The sequence below is a fragment of the Geotrypetes seraphini genome, chromosome 2 (assembly GCF_902459505.1).
Source record: "Geotrypetes seraphini chromosome 2, aGeoSer1.1, whole genome shotgun sequence".
In the NCBI taxonomy this organism is placed as follows: domain Eukaryota; kingdom Metazoa; phylum Chordata; class Amphibia; order Gymnophiona; family Dermophiidae; genus Geotrypetes; species Geotrypetes seraphini.
The window spans coordinates 339,401,139-339,419,210 of NC_047085.1; the positions used below are offsets into that span (position 1 = coordinate 339,401,139).

An 18,072-nucleotide genomic window follows, 5' to 3' on the forward strand; every position below is an offset into this window, starting at 1 on the left:
CCTGTCTCTAAACGGACGCTTTCCAACTGGCTTGCTGCCTGTATTGCGTTCTGTTATGCTCGGGCCGGTCTCTCACTGGAAAGTGCTTTCACGGCCCACAGGGTCAGAGCTATGGCTGCTTCTGTGGCTTTCCTCCGTTCCACGCCCATCGAGGAAATCTGCAAGGCTGCCACTTGGTCCTCAGTTCACACGTTCACTACTCACTACTGTCTGGATGCCTTCTCCAGACGGGATGGACACTTCGGCCAATCTGTGTTAAAAAATTTATTTTCCTAATGGCCAACCATCCCTCCTCCCTCTCTGTTAGCTTGGAGGTCACCCATGCGTTAAGAATATGCTGCCTGCTTGTCCTGGGATAAAGCACAGTTACTTACCGTAACAGGTGTTATCCAGGGACAGCAGGCTGATATTCTTACGTCCCACCCTCCTCCCCGGGTTGGCTTCTTAGCTGGCTTATCTTAACTGGGGACCACGCACTCCTCCGTCGGGCGGGAAGGCACTCGCGCATGCGCGGTGCGGCCAACTAGAATTTTCTAGTTAAAAAGGTCCGTACCGGGGCTCCATCAGTGACGTCACCCATGCGTTAAGAATATCTGCCTGCTGTCCCTGGATAACACCTGTTACGGTAAGTAACTGTGCTATATGGATGCTGCGGGGATGGTGACAGGGCGGTGAATGGGATGGCAGTGACGGAGCGGTGAAGAGAATGGCGGTGATGGGGCGGTGAAGGGGATGGTGGGCCGGGGACATGGCAGTGACGGGGACAGATTTTTTTCCCCGTGTCATTCTCTATTCTGAAGGTCTCTGTAGGAGCAGGATTACAGGGAGAACACTTAGATTCCACAGACAATGCCTTTTCTCTCAAGTCCCACATCGCTGACCATTTCAACTTCCGCTTATTTTCATCTTGAAAACTTTTTTTATACTCCAACCTTGCACCAAAATGTCCACAACATCCTTGATCCAGCCTTACATATAACACTGGACTCTGTGCATGTATGCCCCCACCCTCCAAACTAGAGCAGCCACTCATACTGCTGGAGGTGTACCTGATCCAACTAGGCTGAGTGAAGCATCAGTGAAATGACTGAACGGAGGTAATTGGTGGTGGCATGTTAACCCATACTTTGCCCTTCCTCCTAGATGATTTTTTGTTGCCAAAGTAAACCTTTTAGGAAAAGGTCAGAACTCCAGCTCACTTAACTAGCCCTGATAGTTTTGGTCTGTCTTCAAGATATGTCAATTGCTGCAATGAAGCCATCTATTTGATTTGACTTCAAATAGTCTTGTGCTTCATGAATGGTTATGATCCATTCACTGTCATCTTCGTGTTGTAAATTATACTATCTTCATAACTTGGTGTTCCATCCCAGTGTCAACACTTGATTCATAAAGAGGCTCTTCCATATCTATATTCCATTACGGAAACATTCTGTACTGTGGGACCTTTATCCTAACAAAAAAATTCTGGAGTGACGATGTTCCTAAATGGACTTTATTTGAAAGTGTCAAAGTTCCAAAGGTACACTGAAATCATCCACATAAAAATAGGTTATTCACATAAAAGCCTTAAAGGACCTAGTCCGCTAAGGATACAGGACCCAACACGGCCAATGGTGTCTTAAGTGTCTCACATGGAAAGTTCTCTTTCTAGTGGCAGTCACCTGGAGCTAGAAGTGGATTTCAAGCATTAGTTACCTATGAATCTTATACTTAGTTTTATCATGGCATGGTTGTTCTCCAAAATTCACTTTTCCAGTTTTTACCAAAAGCAATAACATCTTTTCACCCTAACGTGCAAGAAAGTCCACAACTCCCTGGGCTGTAAACAGGCTTACTATCTCAAAAAGTATTGCACCTTGGGAAGTCTACACAATTGTCAATCCTTTGACCCCAGAACCCAACAGAATTAGCATTCCATTTGCCAAAAGAATTTTAATGGTGTCATGTGTGCAGTTTTCTGCAGAACATCAGCTTAACAAATCTCTGTGTAATCTTGTCAAATCAGCTGCTGTAGCTCTTCTGAAGTCTGCTAGGCTGGATGTTGTTTGTAAAGCAGTTATCTGTTCCTTACTTCATATGTTTTACGTCATTACTGCTTGAACCAGTCCACAGTAAGAAAGTATATTTGAAGCTGTGCTGGCCAGTCTGTAATACTGCAGCTCTCGCACCTCTTGTGATTTGTGAGCTTCTGAATAATGGATAGTATATAGAAATGATTCTTCTTGAAGTTGAGAATTTCCCACTTTTGTGCCGGTCCTTCTTGTTCATGGAAAAAATATAGCTGTTCATCTGTGGTAGGTACTTTTCCGTAGACCACAGGACAGGGATACAATCTCTGCCATCTCCCTGAGAACTGCATTCCTTTTGAGTAGCTGAGGAGACTGCGGCATGTGCTTAAAACTTTACACTAAGTTCTGGGAGAGCTGTTTGTCTCAGTAAAGTGTGATGACATCCACCTACTTTGTGTGCCCGTTTAATCCTATGTAATGCCTGTTAAGTAAGCAGTATTGATTTCTAAAAGTAAATAGCTTATCAAGTACGGTGGTATATAAAAGGAGCAATAATGTACTATGATGTGTTAAAATGTATATTTGTAAAGAATTAAACATTTAAGCTAATATAATATAATATTGTTTCTTTTTGATTTTAGGAGTATAGGGGTACTGGCTTATGTCATGCTTACAGGCACATCACCTTTTTTAGGAGATGACAAGCAACAAACATTCTTAAATATCTCCCAGTTAAATATAAGTTACTCGGAGGAAGATTTTGATACAATATCAGACTCTGCAGTTGACTTCATCAAAGCGCTTCTAGTAAAGGAACCAGAGTAAGTATTCCAAATAGTTACTAGTTTGCTCTGAAATGTTTATATTTAGGGTGTGATTTTTAATTTTATTTTTTAAATAATCTGAGCCCTTGTTTGATATTTATTTATTCAATTTCATATACCATTCTCAGGAGAGCCCAGAACGGTTTACACCAGGGATCTCAAAGTCCCTCCTTGAGGGACGCAATCCAGTCGTGTTTTCAGGATTTCCCCAATGAATATGCATTGAAAGCAGTGCATGCACATAGATCATGAATATTCATTGGGGAAATCCTGTAAACCCGACTGGATTGCGGCCCTCAAGATCCCTGAGATCCCTGGTTTACGTGCATGTATTCAGGTACTCAAGCATTTTCCCTGTCTGTCCCGGGGGGATTAAGTGACTTGCCCAGGTTCACAAGGAGCAGCGTGGGTTTGAACCCATAATCTCAGGGTGTTAAGGCTGTAGCTTTAACCACTGCTGGCCTTGGAGTTAATGCAGTCTTCTGGCCCATAATTGTTGAGGTAAGCTCTAGCTTCTACCTTAGTGCTGCCATTTCGGCAGACCCTGTTGTAGAAAAAAAAATAGAAAAACAGGTGAGACCATACTGCCCACTAATTATTATAAACTCTTCCTTCTTCTGCGCTTTGTTGAATTCATACACTTTATCCCAGGACAAGCAGGCAGCATATTCTCACATATGGGTAACGTCATCCAAGGAGCCCGGTACAGACAGTATGAAAAGTGTGTTGTCACTTTAAGTTTTGAGAAACTTCGTGACTGGTGGGAAGACACTTGTGCATGTGCGGTGCAGACAAACACCCACTTGTGGTACCTCAGTTCTTCGTTTCCGTAGAGTGAAGTCTCCTTTTGACTGGACTCTGTTCAGTCAGCATTGCCTGCCCGCTTCACGTTTTGTTGTTGTTGTTGTTGTTGTTGCTCTTGTTATATACTTTCTATTAAAAAAAAAAAAAGTTGTTTTCTCTTTGTCCAACCTTGGGCTTCGGCCTTGAGGTCTCCCAGCAGGGCTTCGCTCACCATTCTGCAGGTGCTGTAGACTTATTTTGAGAAACGACCCCCATAATTGGTGTCTTCAATGTTTGAGCCCTGATCACCAAATTGATTCATATAATAAGTGTTCCACCTTGCAAAAGCATTCCATTAAAGCCCGTCGTATTCAATGTTTGGCTCTGCTATGGACATTGGAAAAACTGTGGAGCCATTGCCTTTAAAAACTCCTACATCGACATTGAGAAATCTCCTAACATCGGGGAAGCCAGGTTCCGAGTCATCCTCTTCCCAGCAAGCGTCTCAGGTCTCTGCAGTATCAAATCTCTTGATGAGTACCACACATCGACACCATCGATCTAAGGATCTGCAAGTTGTCTCTCATCCTAGGTGTACATCCTCATCGAAGTCTGACTCAGTATGATTTTTCCTTTCTGAGCCTGAGTCTGTTGGTCCAGCTCTTCCCAAAGATCTGAAGAATTCTCCTTTGCGACTTACATTAACCAGTTTGCAAAGATTTGTGTCTGTCCGTGGAGACTGATGCTTTGTTTAATGCTGAATTTCAAAATATATTGATCTTTTGTGGACCTTCTAAAGATCTCTTCAAATAGCCATTGCATGAACTGTTTAAACAAATCCTTTTCAAAAATTGGGAGATGCCTGTATCTGTCAAGGCTTCTCCAGGAAAGATGAATTCACTTTACAGAATTTTCTCTACTCCAGGATTTGATAGTCCACAACATCCACATCATTCATTATTAGTGGATTCAACCTTCAAGAAATATTTTCCTATCAGAGTTCATGCCTCATTGCCTCTGGGACATGAAGGCCATACTAAGGACAAGTTTGGCCATCGCCTTTACCAAAACTCTATGCCAGGGGTCCCCAAAGTCCCTCCTTGAGGGTCGAATCCAGTCTGGTTTTCAGGATTTCCCCAATGAATATGCATGAGATCTATTTGCATGCACTGCTTCCAATGCATAGTCATTGGGGAAATCCTGAAAACCCGACTGGATTCGGCCCTCAAGGAGGGACTTTTTGGACCCCTGCTCTATGCTATTGAGCAGAATCCTTAATTACACTTTCGTGTCTTTGTATCTTCAACAGCATGTACAGTAGTTGACTGATTTTGAGCAATACATTCCTTCAGAGCATCTTATGGAATTCCAGTGGACTATCTCATACTATTACTACTGTTAATTATTTCTATAGTGCTACCAGATGCATGCAGTGCTGCACAGAGTCATACTCTGTCACAGACTGCAATGTATCTTCGAAGATCATTGTCTGATGCTTTTCAACTGTCTTCCAGAGCATCCACTATGTTGATAGCTATGAGATGTTTGGCTTGGCTCACTCTCTGATTAGATTTCAATCTCCAAAATAGCTTGGCCAATTATGTTTGGAAATATGGTCTAGTAACCAAACACCTCTATCCATCCAAGAACGCCAATGAATAGGAAGATTGCCAATTTGGATTTGGCCATTGTACCAACCATATCTGTTTTATATGTTCTGTTCTATTTTACTAAAAATTCAATAAAAATATTTGAACTAAATAAAAACTTGGCCAATATTCCATGCCTTGGGTAGGAATGTTTTGGCGAGCCCATCAAGGTTGCTGCACAAAAATTAGCTCCACATGAGCAGACTTGAAATACTTTAAAGTGCAGTCTAACCCCCCTGTTTTACAAAACTGCGATAGTTTCTAGCGCAGAGAGCCGTGCTGAATGGCCCGTGCTGATCCCGATGCTCATAGGAACTCAATGAGCAGGAGCAGCGCAGACTATTCAGCGTGGCTCCCCGCGCTAGGATCTGCTATCACAGTTTCGTAAAAGGAGGCCTAAGTCTCTTTCTTTGAGGAGATCTACTAAACAACCTCCTTCACACCAGAGACATGCTGCACCTTTGCAATTAAGGAAGGAAACGTCCTTGACTTGATTTAAATACATTATTATTCAAAGATGGCTTCAACAAAATCGTCCTAGTAAGGATGCCCTATGAGCATCTCACATTTTTAACCCCCTACCTTTTTTGTTTTTACCTTATTTGTAACTTTTCTCAGCTATAATGTAGTTCTTGCCCTTCATCTATTGTACCCGTTTGTATGTCTGAGTTTTATTTAAGTCCTTTGAACATTGTATATGTGTAAAACCATCCTGTTCCAATAAACTAGGGAGTCACATATGTGAGATATGCTCCCTGCTTGTCCTGGGATAAAGCACAGTTACTTAACATAACAGGTGTTATCCGGAGACAGCAGGCAGATATTCTCACATCCTTCCCACTTCCCCTGGTTGGCTGCTTAGCTTGCTTACGGAACCGAGGTACCACGAGCCCTCATTGGGCGGGAAGGCACACATGTGCGGTGTGGCCAGACTAAAAGCTTATGATCTCTTACAGTGCCGGTGCACTTTTCACTGTCCGTACTGGGCTCCATGGATGACATCACCCACATGTGAGCATATCTGCCTGCTCTCTCCGGATAACATCAGTTACATTATGTAACTGCTTTCTTTTTAAATGCATGCAAGCCTGATTTCTTGGCATGCTAAAATGTAACAAAAAAAAAAAAAAAAGCATATTCAAGCGGGCATAAAATTTTTGGCCAATGTACATTTTACTGAGACCTCTGGCAAACGGGGAGATAAAACAACAACAATTGGAAGGGCTATGTATGTTTATTTTGTTCGTTCTTGATTACCAAAATTCTTCAGTTTTGCAGACTTCAACTCTGAAGTCAGAACTGATAGGTGATACTTTTGTTGGAAGAAAATACATCTCAATTCTTTATATTTGATTAAATGAAAGCTCTTAGGATTACAGGTTTTATGATGGTGTTGACCCTAAACAAGGTTGCTTTTTTGGTATAAAATGTACAGAGGGTTTCAATCTGAAGAAGTTGATTAATTCAGCTAAGGTTTAGGAGAGGAGAGCTTAGTTGATTTGCATTTTTTTTTATTGTAACGTAATAAAAACTTTTTCATGGCATCTACATAAGCAATGAAAAAAAGATTGCAATGTTCATTTTGTTCAATGTAACACAAGTGTAACAATGACTTCTACAGTGTCGACTGAAAACATTTTTGGACTGAAGTTTTTATGCTATGATGTGGCTGACAAACTTTTTGAATTTTGAAACTTTGCTGTTAGATACAGCATTTAACTTGGATCATATCACAGTTGAAAGCACATAATTGGGAAGAAATGGTGAAACCATTATCGGAAATGGCAACTTTTCAGAAATTATGCAAAGTATCCACAAAAGAAAATATCTTTTGACCTACAGTGATGTGAAAAAAATATTTATCCTCCTGATTTTCGCTTATTGCATGTCATACTTAATGATTTCTGATCTTTAAACAAAATATAATATTAGACAACAGAAGCCTGAGTAAAACGCAACAGTTTATAAATTCTTAAAACATTTATTTAAGGAACAAAGTTCTCCAACACCCATATTGCCCATGTAGAAAAACTGCTCCTAAACTCAATAACTGCATCACATTTTAGTAGAAATAATTGTAACCAGTACTTCCTATGATTTGATAGCAGTCTTTCAACTGCTGTTGAAGAACCTTAACCCAATCTTTGCATACTATTTCAAGAATTCATGCTGGTCTGATCACAATTGACCTTGCTTTTATTATTTTGTTTGGTAATTGTATCAGTACAGATTCTGCTTAGAAAGAGGTAAAATATCTCACTTCTGGGTTCTAAATATTCACCAGGATTTTATTTATGATAATTAAAATATATTTACTAAACTGCATTAGCTGTTGCACACTAACTTCAGCATTTAATGCTAAGAAGCAATGTTTGCTTTCATTAATGATTCACAGTTCACTGCATTATGTTCTGTAGTACATTATTTTGACTGAATAGACAGTTGGATGTGGGAGGGATGCTAGATGTAGTGTACTTGTAATTTAGCAAAGCTTTTGACACAGTGCCGTACAGGTGATTGATAAACTGAATGCATGTGGTATGGATTAAAAGCTGGTTAAATAGAAGACAAAAGGTAGTGGTAAATGGAGTTTGCTTGGAGGAAAATGATGTTAGTGGAGTGTCACAGGGATCTGTCCTTGGGCCAGCTCTTTTTAACATCTTTGTGAGTGATATTGCAGAAGGACCAAGCCCTATAATAGGGTGTGGATAACATGAAGTGGAACCTGGAGAAGCTTGAAGAACAGTCTGGTAGCTGGCAATTAAGATTTAACGCTAAAAAATGCAAGGTCATGCACTTGGGCTGCAAAAATCCAGGAGAATGGTATAGTATTGGAGGCAAAGTATTTCTGGGTAATTTTGTCTGATCTCAGGCTGACAAAACAGGTATAAAAAGTGACGGTCAAAGCCAGGAAGATGCTTGGGTGCATAAGGAGAGGAATGGCCAGTAAGAAGAAAGAGTCACGTGATACTGTGAACGGGGAAGGACGTGTTTCAGCCCTGCTCTGGAGCCTCAGGCCTCATCGACCTTTTTTTTTTTTTAATTGAGAATTTGTGTTGTTAACCCTAGGATTGTGATATACACGTGGCCTTCTATGGACAGATATTTGACATCGCCACCAAGTCCTGTGATGGCTGCGAGAGGGGCGAAGAAAGATCGTGTAAAATCTGTGGAGGACAAGATGGCGGAGAGGCCTAATAGTAGCGGCGCAGTTACCCAATTTTCTGAATTTGCATTGGCAGATCTTATTGCTGCAATGGTGTCGGCTTTGGAGCTACGATTTGAATAACTATCGGGGCATATATTTCGTCTTGAGCAATTGTTATCTGACACCACTCAGAGGACGACGGAGTTGGAATCGAGGGTTTCCACCGTCGAAGACGAGTCTCATGGATTTAAAGCGGAGTTAATTGCTTTACAAACTTTAGCCAGAGCTCAAGTTGATAAAATAGAAGATCTTGAAAATCGTTCTCGGCGGGGGAATCTGCGTATTCTTGGCCTACCTGAACTCATTACTGATTCCGCTCTTCTTGGAGCCGTAGAGCATTGGATTCAACATACTTTCAGTTTTCCTGCGGGCTCTGGTGTGGTGCGCTTGGAGCGGGCGCACCGCCTGGGCCGTCATCGTGAAGGGGAGATTCGTCCCAGGCTGGTGCTGGTGAAATTTCATAATTATTTTCATAAAGCTGAAGTGTTGCGGCAATATAAATCTAAGCGTGGTGAAGTGAAATATGAAGATCATCTTATTCGCTTATTTGAGGATTATTCTGCTGCCCTTTTGGATAAACGCAGGCCCTTTCACGCAGTTTGTTCTAAGCTGGTTGAAAGGAAGCAGAAATTTATGTTTTTGTATCAAGCCATATTGAAGATTTTTTCGGAGGGCCAGTGGATTGTTTTTGATTCTTTTAAGAAGGCACAGGATTTTCTTAATTCACAGCCGGTGGATGGTGGGTCAAAGACCTGACTGTGTTATCCATTGTGGACATTGATTTTGAGGGTACCAGGAGTGCTTTAAGTCTACTGAGGACTTGGGGTTTTCTATTCTGGTGCTTATTATGTATGGGCTTGGTGGGTTCTTTTTCATATGGTTGTTGGGGTTTTTTGGGTCGGTGGGGCATGGGGTCCCTGTAGCACCAAGCGTGACTCTGCATTTCTCTCCGCTTTGGTTGGGGTGGATGCAGTGGGTGGATTGTCTGTTTGTGGGAATGGATCGGGGGTGGTTGGGATTGTTGATGTTTGTGGGATGTTTGGGAGGTTATGGGAATTTGTTGGGATGGGTTTATTTTGGTGGGGTTTTGGTTCATTACTTGAGGCATGGTAGTGGTGTGGGTATGTGTGGGCAGGAGCATTCTTGGAGGATTGTTTATCTTTACTTTACAAGGGTCTCTCAGACAGGGGCTGGGGTCTTATTTTGTATTATTATTTGTATTGTTTTTGGTTTTTTATTTGTTTTCTTGGATTTTTAGGCTGTAATGAAGTCTCCTAGTTCTCTGAGGTTAGCATCTTGGAACGTCTCATGTATAAATTCTCCAATTAAACGTTCCAAAATTTTGACATATTTAAATCGCACAGCAGTGGATATTGCATGCTTGGTAGAAACTAAATTATCTGCAGTGGAACATGTTAAACTGAAAAAAGATTGGGTTGGTCAGGTGTTTTTTTGCATCTAATCAAAATAAGAAGGGTAGTGGGGTGGCGGTTTTGATTCGGAAACATCTTCCTTGCCAAGTCCATTGCCTGTCTGTAGATCCTTATGGTAGATATTTATTGTTACGTATTAAATATCAGACTAGGACTTTGTATCTTTTGGTTGTTTATGCTCCGAATGTTTACGAGCATGCTTTTTTTCAAAAATTGATTGGTTTGGTATCCCCTTATTTGGGGGAGTCTCCGGTGGTGTTAGGGGATTTTAATCTTGTGTCAGATCCTTGCCTTGATCGTGCATAGGGTAGTGGCACTCCGGTTATGGGAAATAGAAAGGGGTTACCCTTCTTTATGCTGGCTTTACATTTATTGGATCCGTGGCGCTTACTACATCCTTTTGATTCTGATTATACACATTTGTCTCGAGCCCATGGAACTTGGTCTCGTATTGATTATATTTTTTTTGACGCATGATTTATTTTCTTATGTTGTTGAGGCAGTAATTGGTTCGATGGCGTGTTCGGATCATTCGTTGATTTGGACGGATCTTCAGTTTCCGGGGGACCCGCTTTTGCGTCGTCCTTGGCGTTTTCCTGCGTATTTGGCGTCTTGACACACATTTTCAAAATTATCTTTATAATAAATGGGAAGAGTTTGAGCGTTTTAATGCACAACATCGTAATGATCCTTTGCTTTATTGGGAAACTCTTAAAGTAGTTTTAAGGGGAGACATTATTGCCTACACAGTAGCTCGTAAATGAAGATTAACACAGGGTATTATTACTTTGGAGCGTAAATGTAAACGATTTAAATCTGTTTATATTTCCTCTTCCACGGTACATAATAAGGAAAATTATTTGTCCGCCCGAGCAGCTCTTAGTGCCCTTTTACATGACAGAGCAAAACAGTTTTTTTATTTTTAGGGCTCATACGTATCATCGATATGGTAATAAACTGGGCCGTCTTTGGCTAATATTTTGAATGCTGCTAATAGAAGGAGTTTTATTTCGCTTTTGGAATCCGCGGGGGGCGATAGAGTGACATCTACTGCTGATATTGCAAGGGTCTTTTATGATTATTTTAGTCAGTTCTATGCGGAGACGCCGTTAGAGTCTGGTCCGCCTCTGGCTGATTATTTGGCTGATGCGGGGTTACCGCGCTTTAGTGCTCATCATTTAATTGCTTTAAATAGTCCCATTTCTGGTTTGGAGATTCAGAAAGCGATCAGGGCGATGAAGAGTGGTATGGCTCCCGGTAGGGATGGTTATTCTTCTGACTTTTATAAGCTTGTTTGGCATTTGGTGCCGGATCCCTTAGTGGACTATTATACTGCTGGCATTACTGCGGGTGGCTTTCCGGCCCCTGCTAATCAGGCTTTGATTACATTGATTCTTAAACCTGGTAAACCGGAACATCGTCCTGATTCTTACCGCCCTATATCTCTCATTAATGTGGATATGAAAATATTATCCCGGATTTTGGCCACTAGGTTGGCCGCTTTTTTGCCAGATTATATTTGTGCAGAGCAGGTTGGTTTTGTGAGGGGAAGGCAGTCTGTTTTAAATGTGCGGAAGGTACTGTTGTCGGTAGCGCATTGTCAGCTTGTGCAGGAACCTTTAATTTTAGTAGGGTTAGATGCGGAGAAGGCATTCGATCAAGTTAGTTGGGCATATCTTTTTCAAGTCTTAGATTACATGGGCCTTCAGGAGTGGTTTCGTCAAGTGTTAAACTGCCCTTTATGCGTCACCTTCAGCAGCTTTGCTGGTAAATGGTTGTATTTCTGCTCCCTTCTTAATTCATAGGGGAACGAGACAGGGGTGTCCCCTTTCTCCTTTGTTGTTTTTGTTATATCTTGAACCCTTGTTGCGAACACTTCAAAATGATCCGGATGTGGTTGGGGTCCAATTTAAATCGGGCCTAGTTAAATCTTTGGCCTTCGCAGACGATGTGCTTTTGGTCTTAACTAATGTACAGTCGTCTTTACAGCATGCTTTGGGGGTTTTGGAGGAATTTAGTTATTATTCTGGATATCGATTAAATGCTCATAAGTCGGAAGTCTTAGCAATTCCTTTATCTGTGCAAACTGATTGGGAAGGCCCTTTTCCTCTTAAATGGGCTGATGGCAAGATTAAGTATTTGGGTATATGGATTTCTGGGACCATGTCTAATTTACCTTTGCTGAATTTGGAGCCGTTGCTTCAGGGCACAGAAACAAAATTGCGTATTTGGCAATCCTTTCCGCTCACTTTAATGGGTCGTATTGCTTTATTTAACATGATTGTACAATGGTTATGTTTTTCAAATGTTGCCTTTATTGTGTTCTTCGGTTTATCATCTTCGTCTTCGGAGAGCTATTCAGCACTTTTTGTGGTCAGGTAAACGTGCGCATATTTCTTATACGACTCTTACATTGTCTCGAGATAAGGGAGGGTTAGGATTGCTTAATATTCATAATTTTGCGATGGCTTGTCAATTACGTCATCTTAATGATTGGTATAGAGGGACTTCTTACTTTTCTATTACACCTGTGGAGCTTGAACTCCTTGCTCCTTACACTGTTAGTACTCTTTTGCATGCTCCCGTTCGGTATTTAACACGGGTGTTGTCTCAATATCCTATTTACCGTTCGGTTCGTCAGGCTTGGCAATGGACTTGTGCATTTTTTGGACTTTCCTCCGTGAGTTCCTCTTTATTGACAATCAAAGGTAATCCGCAATTTGTCCCGGGATTGGAAACCTCGTTGTTAGATTCTTGGGTTGGCGATGTGTTTCCTTATTTGCAATTGCAACATTATGTTCGCACTTTACCATCTGAAACTTTAACGATGTCTGTTTTTGATTCTCTGAAGGAGGCATGTTGTTTGGAAGCGCAGTCTTTAATTCCTTTGCATTTTTATCATAAAATTTTGTTGGAGGAAGCTCCGGAATATGATTTTGCTTCTTTGAGTGACCGGTGGTCTCTTGATTTGGGAATTCTTATTTCAGTTGACTTATTACGGTCTTTTTTGAAGTCATTGCGGCAAACCTGGGCTTCTATTCCTTTGATTGAATTGCAATATAAACTGCTGATGCGTATTTACATTTCTCCGGCTAGGGCTTATCGTGTGGCCCTTCGTCTAGATTCTTGCTGTCCTAAATGTGGGGGGGGTGAATGCCACCTTGGGGCATATGTTTTATTCTTGTCCTGTGGTGTTTCGATTTTGGACCATTCTTCATCGACATATTGCACGTCTTTGGAATACTACCGTATTTTCACGCAGATAACGCGCACCCGTGTATAACGCACACATGGGTATAGCGCGCAGAAACCACGATATTATGTATAAAAACTTTTGTATACCGCGCTCACGGGTATAACGCGCATGCTGCCCGACTGTCCTTTCGCCCACCCCGACTCTCCTCTGGCCACCCCGACTCTCCTTTCGCCCTCCCCGACTCTCCGTTTACCCGCCCTGCCCTGCCCGCCCCCCCCTCCAGCAGGACCACTTGCACCCCCACCCCGAAGGACCGCCGACTCCCCGACAATATCGGGCCAGGAGGGAGCCCAAACCCTCCTGGCCACGGCGACCCCCTACCCCCACCCCGTACTACATTACGGGCAGGAGGGATCCCAGGCCCTCCTGCCCTCGACGCAAACCCCCCCTCCCTCCAACGACCGCCCCCCCCCAAGAACCTCCGACCGCCCCCCCAGCCGACCCGCGACCCCCCTGGCCGACCCCCACGACACCCCCACCCCCCTTCCCCGTACCTTTGGTAGTTGGCCGGACAGACGGGAGCCAAACCCGCCTGTCCGGCAGGCAGCCAACGACGGAATGAGGCCGGATTGGCCCATCCGTCCCAAAGCTCCGCCTACTGGTGGGGCCTAAGGCGCGTGGGCCAATCAGAATAGGCCCTGGAGCCTTAGGTCCCACCTGGGGGCGCGGCCTGAGGCACATGGTCGGGTTGGTGGGACCTAAGGCTCCAGGGCCTATTCTGATTGGCCCACGCGCCTTAGGCCCCACCAGTAGGCGGAGCTTTGGGACGGATGGGCCAATCCGGCCTCATTCCTTCGTTGGCTGCCTGCCGGACAGGTGGGTTTGGCTCCCGTCTGTCCGGCCAACTACCAAAGGTACGGGGAAGGGGGGTGGGGGGGTCGTGGAGGTCGCCAGGGGGATCGCGGGTCGGCTGGGGGGGCGGGCGGAGGTTCTTGGGGGGGGCGGTCGTTGGGGGGGAGGGGGGTTTGCGTCGAGGGCAGGAGGGCCTGGGATCCCTCCTGCCCGTAATGTAGTGCGGGGTGGGGTTAGGGGGTCGCCGTGGCCAGGAGGATTTGGGCTCCCTCCTGGCCCGATATTGTCGGGGAGTCGGCGGTCCTTCGGGGTGGGGGTGCGAGTGGTCCTGCCGAGGGGGGAGAAGAATCGGACGTCGAGGGGGGGCATCAGGCTTTCAGGATGGGGACAGACCTTCAAGGGGGGACAGGACTTCAAGGGGGACAGGCAGACCTTCAAGGGGGACAGGCGGGGCAGTGCACGGAAAGTCAGGGCAGGTGAACGGAGAGTCGGGACAGCGCACGGAAAGTCAGGGCAGGTGAACGGAGAGTCGGGACAGCGCACGGAGAGGCGGGGCAGTGCACGGAAAGTCAGGGCAGGTGAACGGAGAGTCGGGACAGCGCACGGAGAGGCGGGGCAGTGCACCGAAAGTCAGGGCGGGTGAACGGTGAGTCGGGACAACCAGAGGAGAGTCGGGGAGGGCGAAAGGAGAGTCGGGGTGGCCAGAGGAGAGTCGGGCAGCATGCGCGGTATACCCATGAGCGCTGTATACAAAAGTTTCCGTACATACAAGTGTGGTTTCTGCGCGCTATACCTGTGTGCGCGTTTTACACGGGTGCGCGTTATATCCGCGAAAATACGGTACTATTTGGAGGCTTAAGGCTTGCCCCATCTGTCTTCAACTTGCCAGTATTAAGGAGGAGCTCTGCAAACTTAAACAGGAATTGAATACAATTAAAGCAGCTTCCATCACTCCACAAAATCATACCAACTTACCACCTCTACCTCAAAGAATAAAACAGCCCAGGAATAAATGGGTCACAATAGGCTCAGGAAGACTGCGACATGTAACACAGAAACATCCACCTTCACTAATATTACCTCTACAGAATTCCTCCACTAGTGCACTGCGATACTCAGGAAAACAGAAGGGAGGTGGGACTGGAACCAATGAAGGTAACTCAAGAGAACAAGCGCACCCTAAGTACAAATAAAAAAGCCAAAAACAGAAAACTATTACTGTTGGGGGATTCCATCATCAGAGGCATTAACCTTGGAACACAGGGCGAGGAGACCAAAATAGTGAAATGTCTTCCAGGATCCTCAGCTACCAGGAGTTCCAGGCAAATACTGACTATAATTAAGGAAGAAACTAAGGATTTTAACACTGATGTTGTTATCCATCTGGGAACAAATGACCTGGCCAACAACTCCACACTTGCAGCACAGAAAGCTTTTCGGGAGCTTGATGAGAGCGTGAAACCTTTTGTAAAGACTTTAGCTTTTTCTGAAATACTGCCTGCATATGGAAAAGGAGAGCAAAGAGTGAAAAACACAGAGGACTTTAATAGATGGCTCAGAGCCTGGTGTCATCAAAAAGGCTTCAGGTACATAGGAGGATGGGGAAATACATGGAAGGACAAGAAGCTATATTGCACTGATGGGCTACATATTACTACAGCAGGAAAAAGAAACCTTGCAGAGAAATTTAGACAATATTTTTCTAGGCATTTAAACTAGAAGGTGGGGGTGGTGTATGTACGAAGGACAATTATAGAGACCACCCCTGGCAAAAGAAAAGATTTGATAGTAGTAAAGGCTGCAACATAAGCAATATCAGCAACTCATTTCTTAGTATTGCAACGGAAAGTGAAACGACACAAAAATCCATATGAAAAAGGAGATTATCGCTGAAGAATAGCTGGAAAACGATGACCACAAATGCTCGCAGTCTAAGCAACAAAGTTCATGATCTGCAAGCCCTGATATTAGAGGCAGATCTAGATATTGTTGCTATCACAGAGACATGGTTCAGTGAATCACATGGATGGGATGCAAACATACCGGGATATAATCTTTTTAGGAAGGACAGAGATGGTCATAAAGGTGGAGGAGTAGCTCTCTATGTAAAGATCAATATCCAAGCGACCGAAATGCAAGGGACCTGGGGAGAGGAAGAAGCGATATGGATTGCTCTGAAAAGAGAAGATGGAACTTCTATCTACGTGGGTGTAGTCTACAGACCTCCGACTCAATCGCAGCAAATTGATAAGGATCTGATTGTGGATATCCAAAAGTTTGAAAGGAAAGAGGAGGTTCTGCTGTTGGGAGATTTCAACCTGCCGGATGCGGACTGGAATGTTCCGTCAGCGGAATCGGAAAGAAGTAGGGAGATTGTGGATGCCTTTCAAGAGGCTCTGCTCAGACAAATGGTGATGGAACCCACAAGGGAAAAAGCGATATTGGATCTGGTCCTCACAAATGGAGAGAGTATCTCTAATGTTCGAGTGGGTGCTCACCTGGGTAGTAGCGATCAGCAAACGGTTTGGTTTGATATAACGGCTAAAGTGGAGAGCGGCCGCACGATACTTAAAGTCCTAGATTTCAAACGTACGGACTTTAATGCAATGGGAAAGTACCTGAAGAAAGAGCTGTTAGGATGGGAGGACATAAGAGAAGTGGAAAGACAGTGGTCTAAGCTGAAAGGAGCGATAAAAATGGCTACGGACCTTTATGTGAAGAAAATCAATAAAAACAAGAGAAAAAGGAAGCCGATATGGTTCTCCAACCTAGTGGCTGAGAAAATAAAGGCGAAAGAGTTGGCGTTCATGAAATATAAAAAAACCCAAGAAGAGAGCAGAAAGGACTACAGGGTGAAACTGAAAGAAGCCAAGAGAGAGATACGTTTGGCGAAGGCACAGGCGGAAGAACAAATGGCTAAAAATGTAAAAAAGGGAGATAAAAATTTTTTCAGATATATTAGTGAAAGGAGGAAGATAAAAAATGGATTTGCTAGACTAAAAGATGCTGGGAACAAATATGTGGAGAGTGATGAGGAGAAAGCAAATGTGCTAAACAAATACTTCTATTCTGTGTTCACAGAAGAAAATCCTGGAGAAGGACCGAGATTGTCTGGCAAAGTTACACGAGAAAATGGAGTAGATTCTGCGCCGTTCACAGAGGAGGGTGTTTATGAGCAACTTGAAAAACTGAAGGTGGACAAAGCGATGGGACCAGACGGGATCCATCCCAGGATACTAAGGGATCTCAGAGAGGTTCTGGCGAGTCCTATTAAAGACTTGTTCAACAAATCTCTGGAGACGGGAGTGATTCCTGGGGATTGGAGGAGAGCGGATGTGGTCCCTATTCATAAAAGTGGTCACAGGGATGAAGCAGGAAACTACAGGCCGGTGAGCCTCACTTCAGTTGTTGGAAAAATAATGGAAGTGTTGCTGAAAGAAAGGATAGTGTATTTCCTTGAATCTAATGGGTTACAGGATCCGAGGCAACATGGCTTTACAAAAGGTAAATCGTGCCAAACAAACCTGATTGAATTTTTTGATTGGGTGACCAGAGAGCTGGATCGAGGACATATGCTAGATGTAATTTACTTGGATTTCAGCAAAGCCTTTGATACAGTTCCTCATAGGAGGCTGTTGAACAAACTTGAAGGGCTGAAGTTAGGACCCAAAGTGGTGAACTGGGTCAGAAACTGGCTGTCGGACAGACGCCAGAGGGTGGTGGTTAATGGAAGTCGCTCGAAGGAAGGAAAGGTGACTAGTGGAGTCCCTCAGGGTTCGGTGCTGGGGCCAATCCTGTTCAATATGTATGTAAGTGACATTGCTGAAGGGTTAGAAGGAAAAGTGTGCCTTTTTGCAGATGATACCAAGATTTGTAACAGAGTAGACACCGAAGAGGGAGTGGAAAATATGAAAAAGGATCTGCAAAAGTTAGAGGAATGGTCTAATGCCTGGCAACTAAAATTCAATGCAAAGAAATGCAGAGTAATGCATTTGGAGATTAATAATAGGAAGGAACCGTATATGCTGGGAGGAGAGAAGCTGATATGCACGGACGGGGAGAGGGACCTTGGGGTGATAGTGTCCGAAGATCTAAAGGCAAAAAAACAGTGTGAC

At 43.8% G+C, this 18,072-nt stretch overlaps 1 protein-coding gene across 2 annotated transcripts in view; it reads left to right on the top strand.

Moving 5' to 3' along the window:
- STK17A (serine/threonine kinase 17a) overlaps positions 1-18,072 on the top strand; it is a 70,661-nt gene that overhangs the window by 44,723 nt on the left and 7,866 nt on the right. For both annotated transcript variants that reach the window (XM_033930289.1, XM_033930290.1), the window contains one exon: positions 2,654-2,833. In XM_033930289.1, coding sequence (XP_033786180.1) covers positions 2,654-2,833 — 180 coding nt within the window. The remainder of the gene's footprint in view (positions 1-2,653; positions 2,834-18,072) is intronic.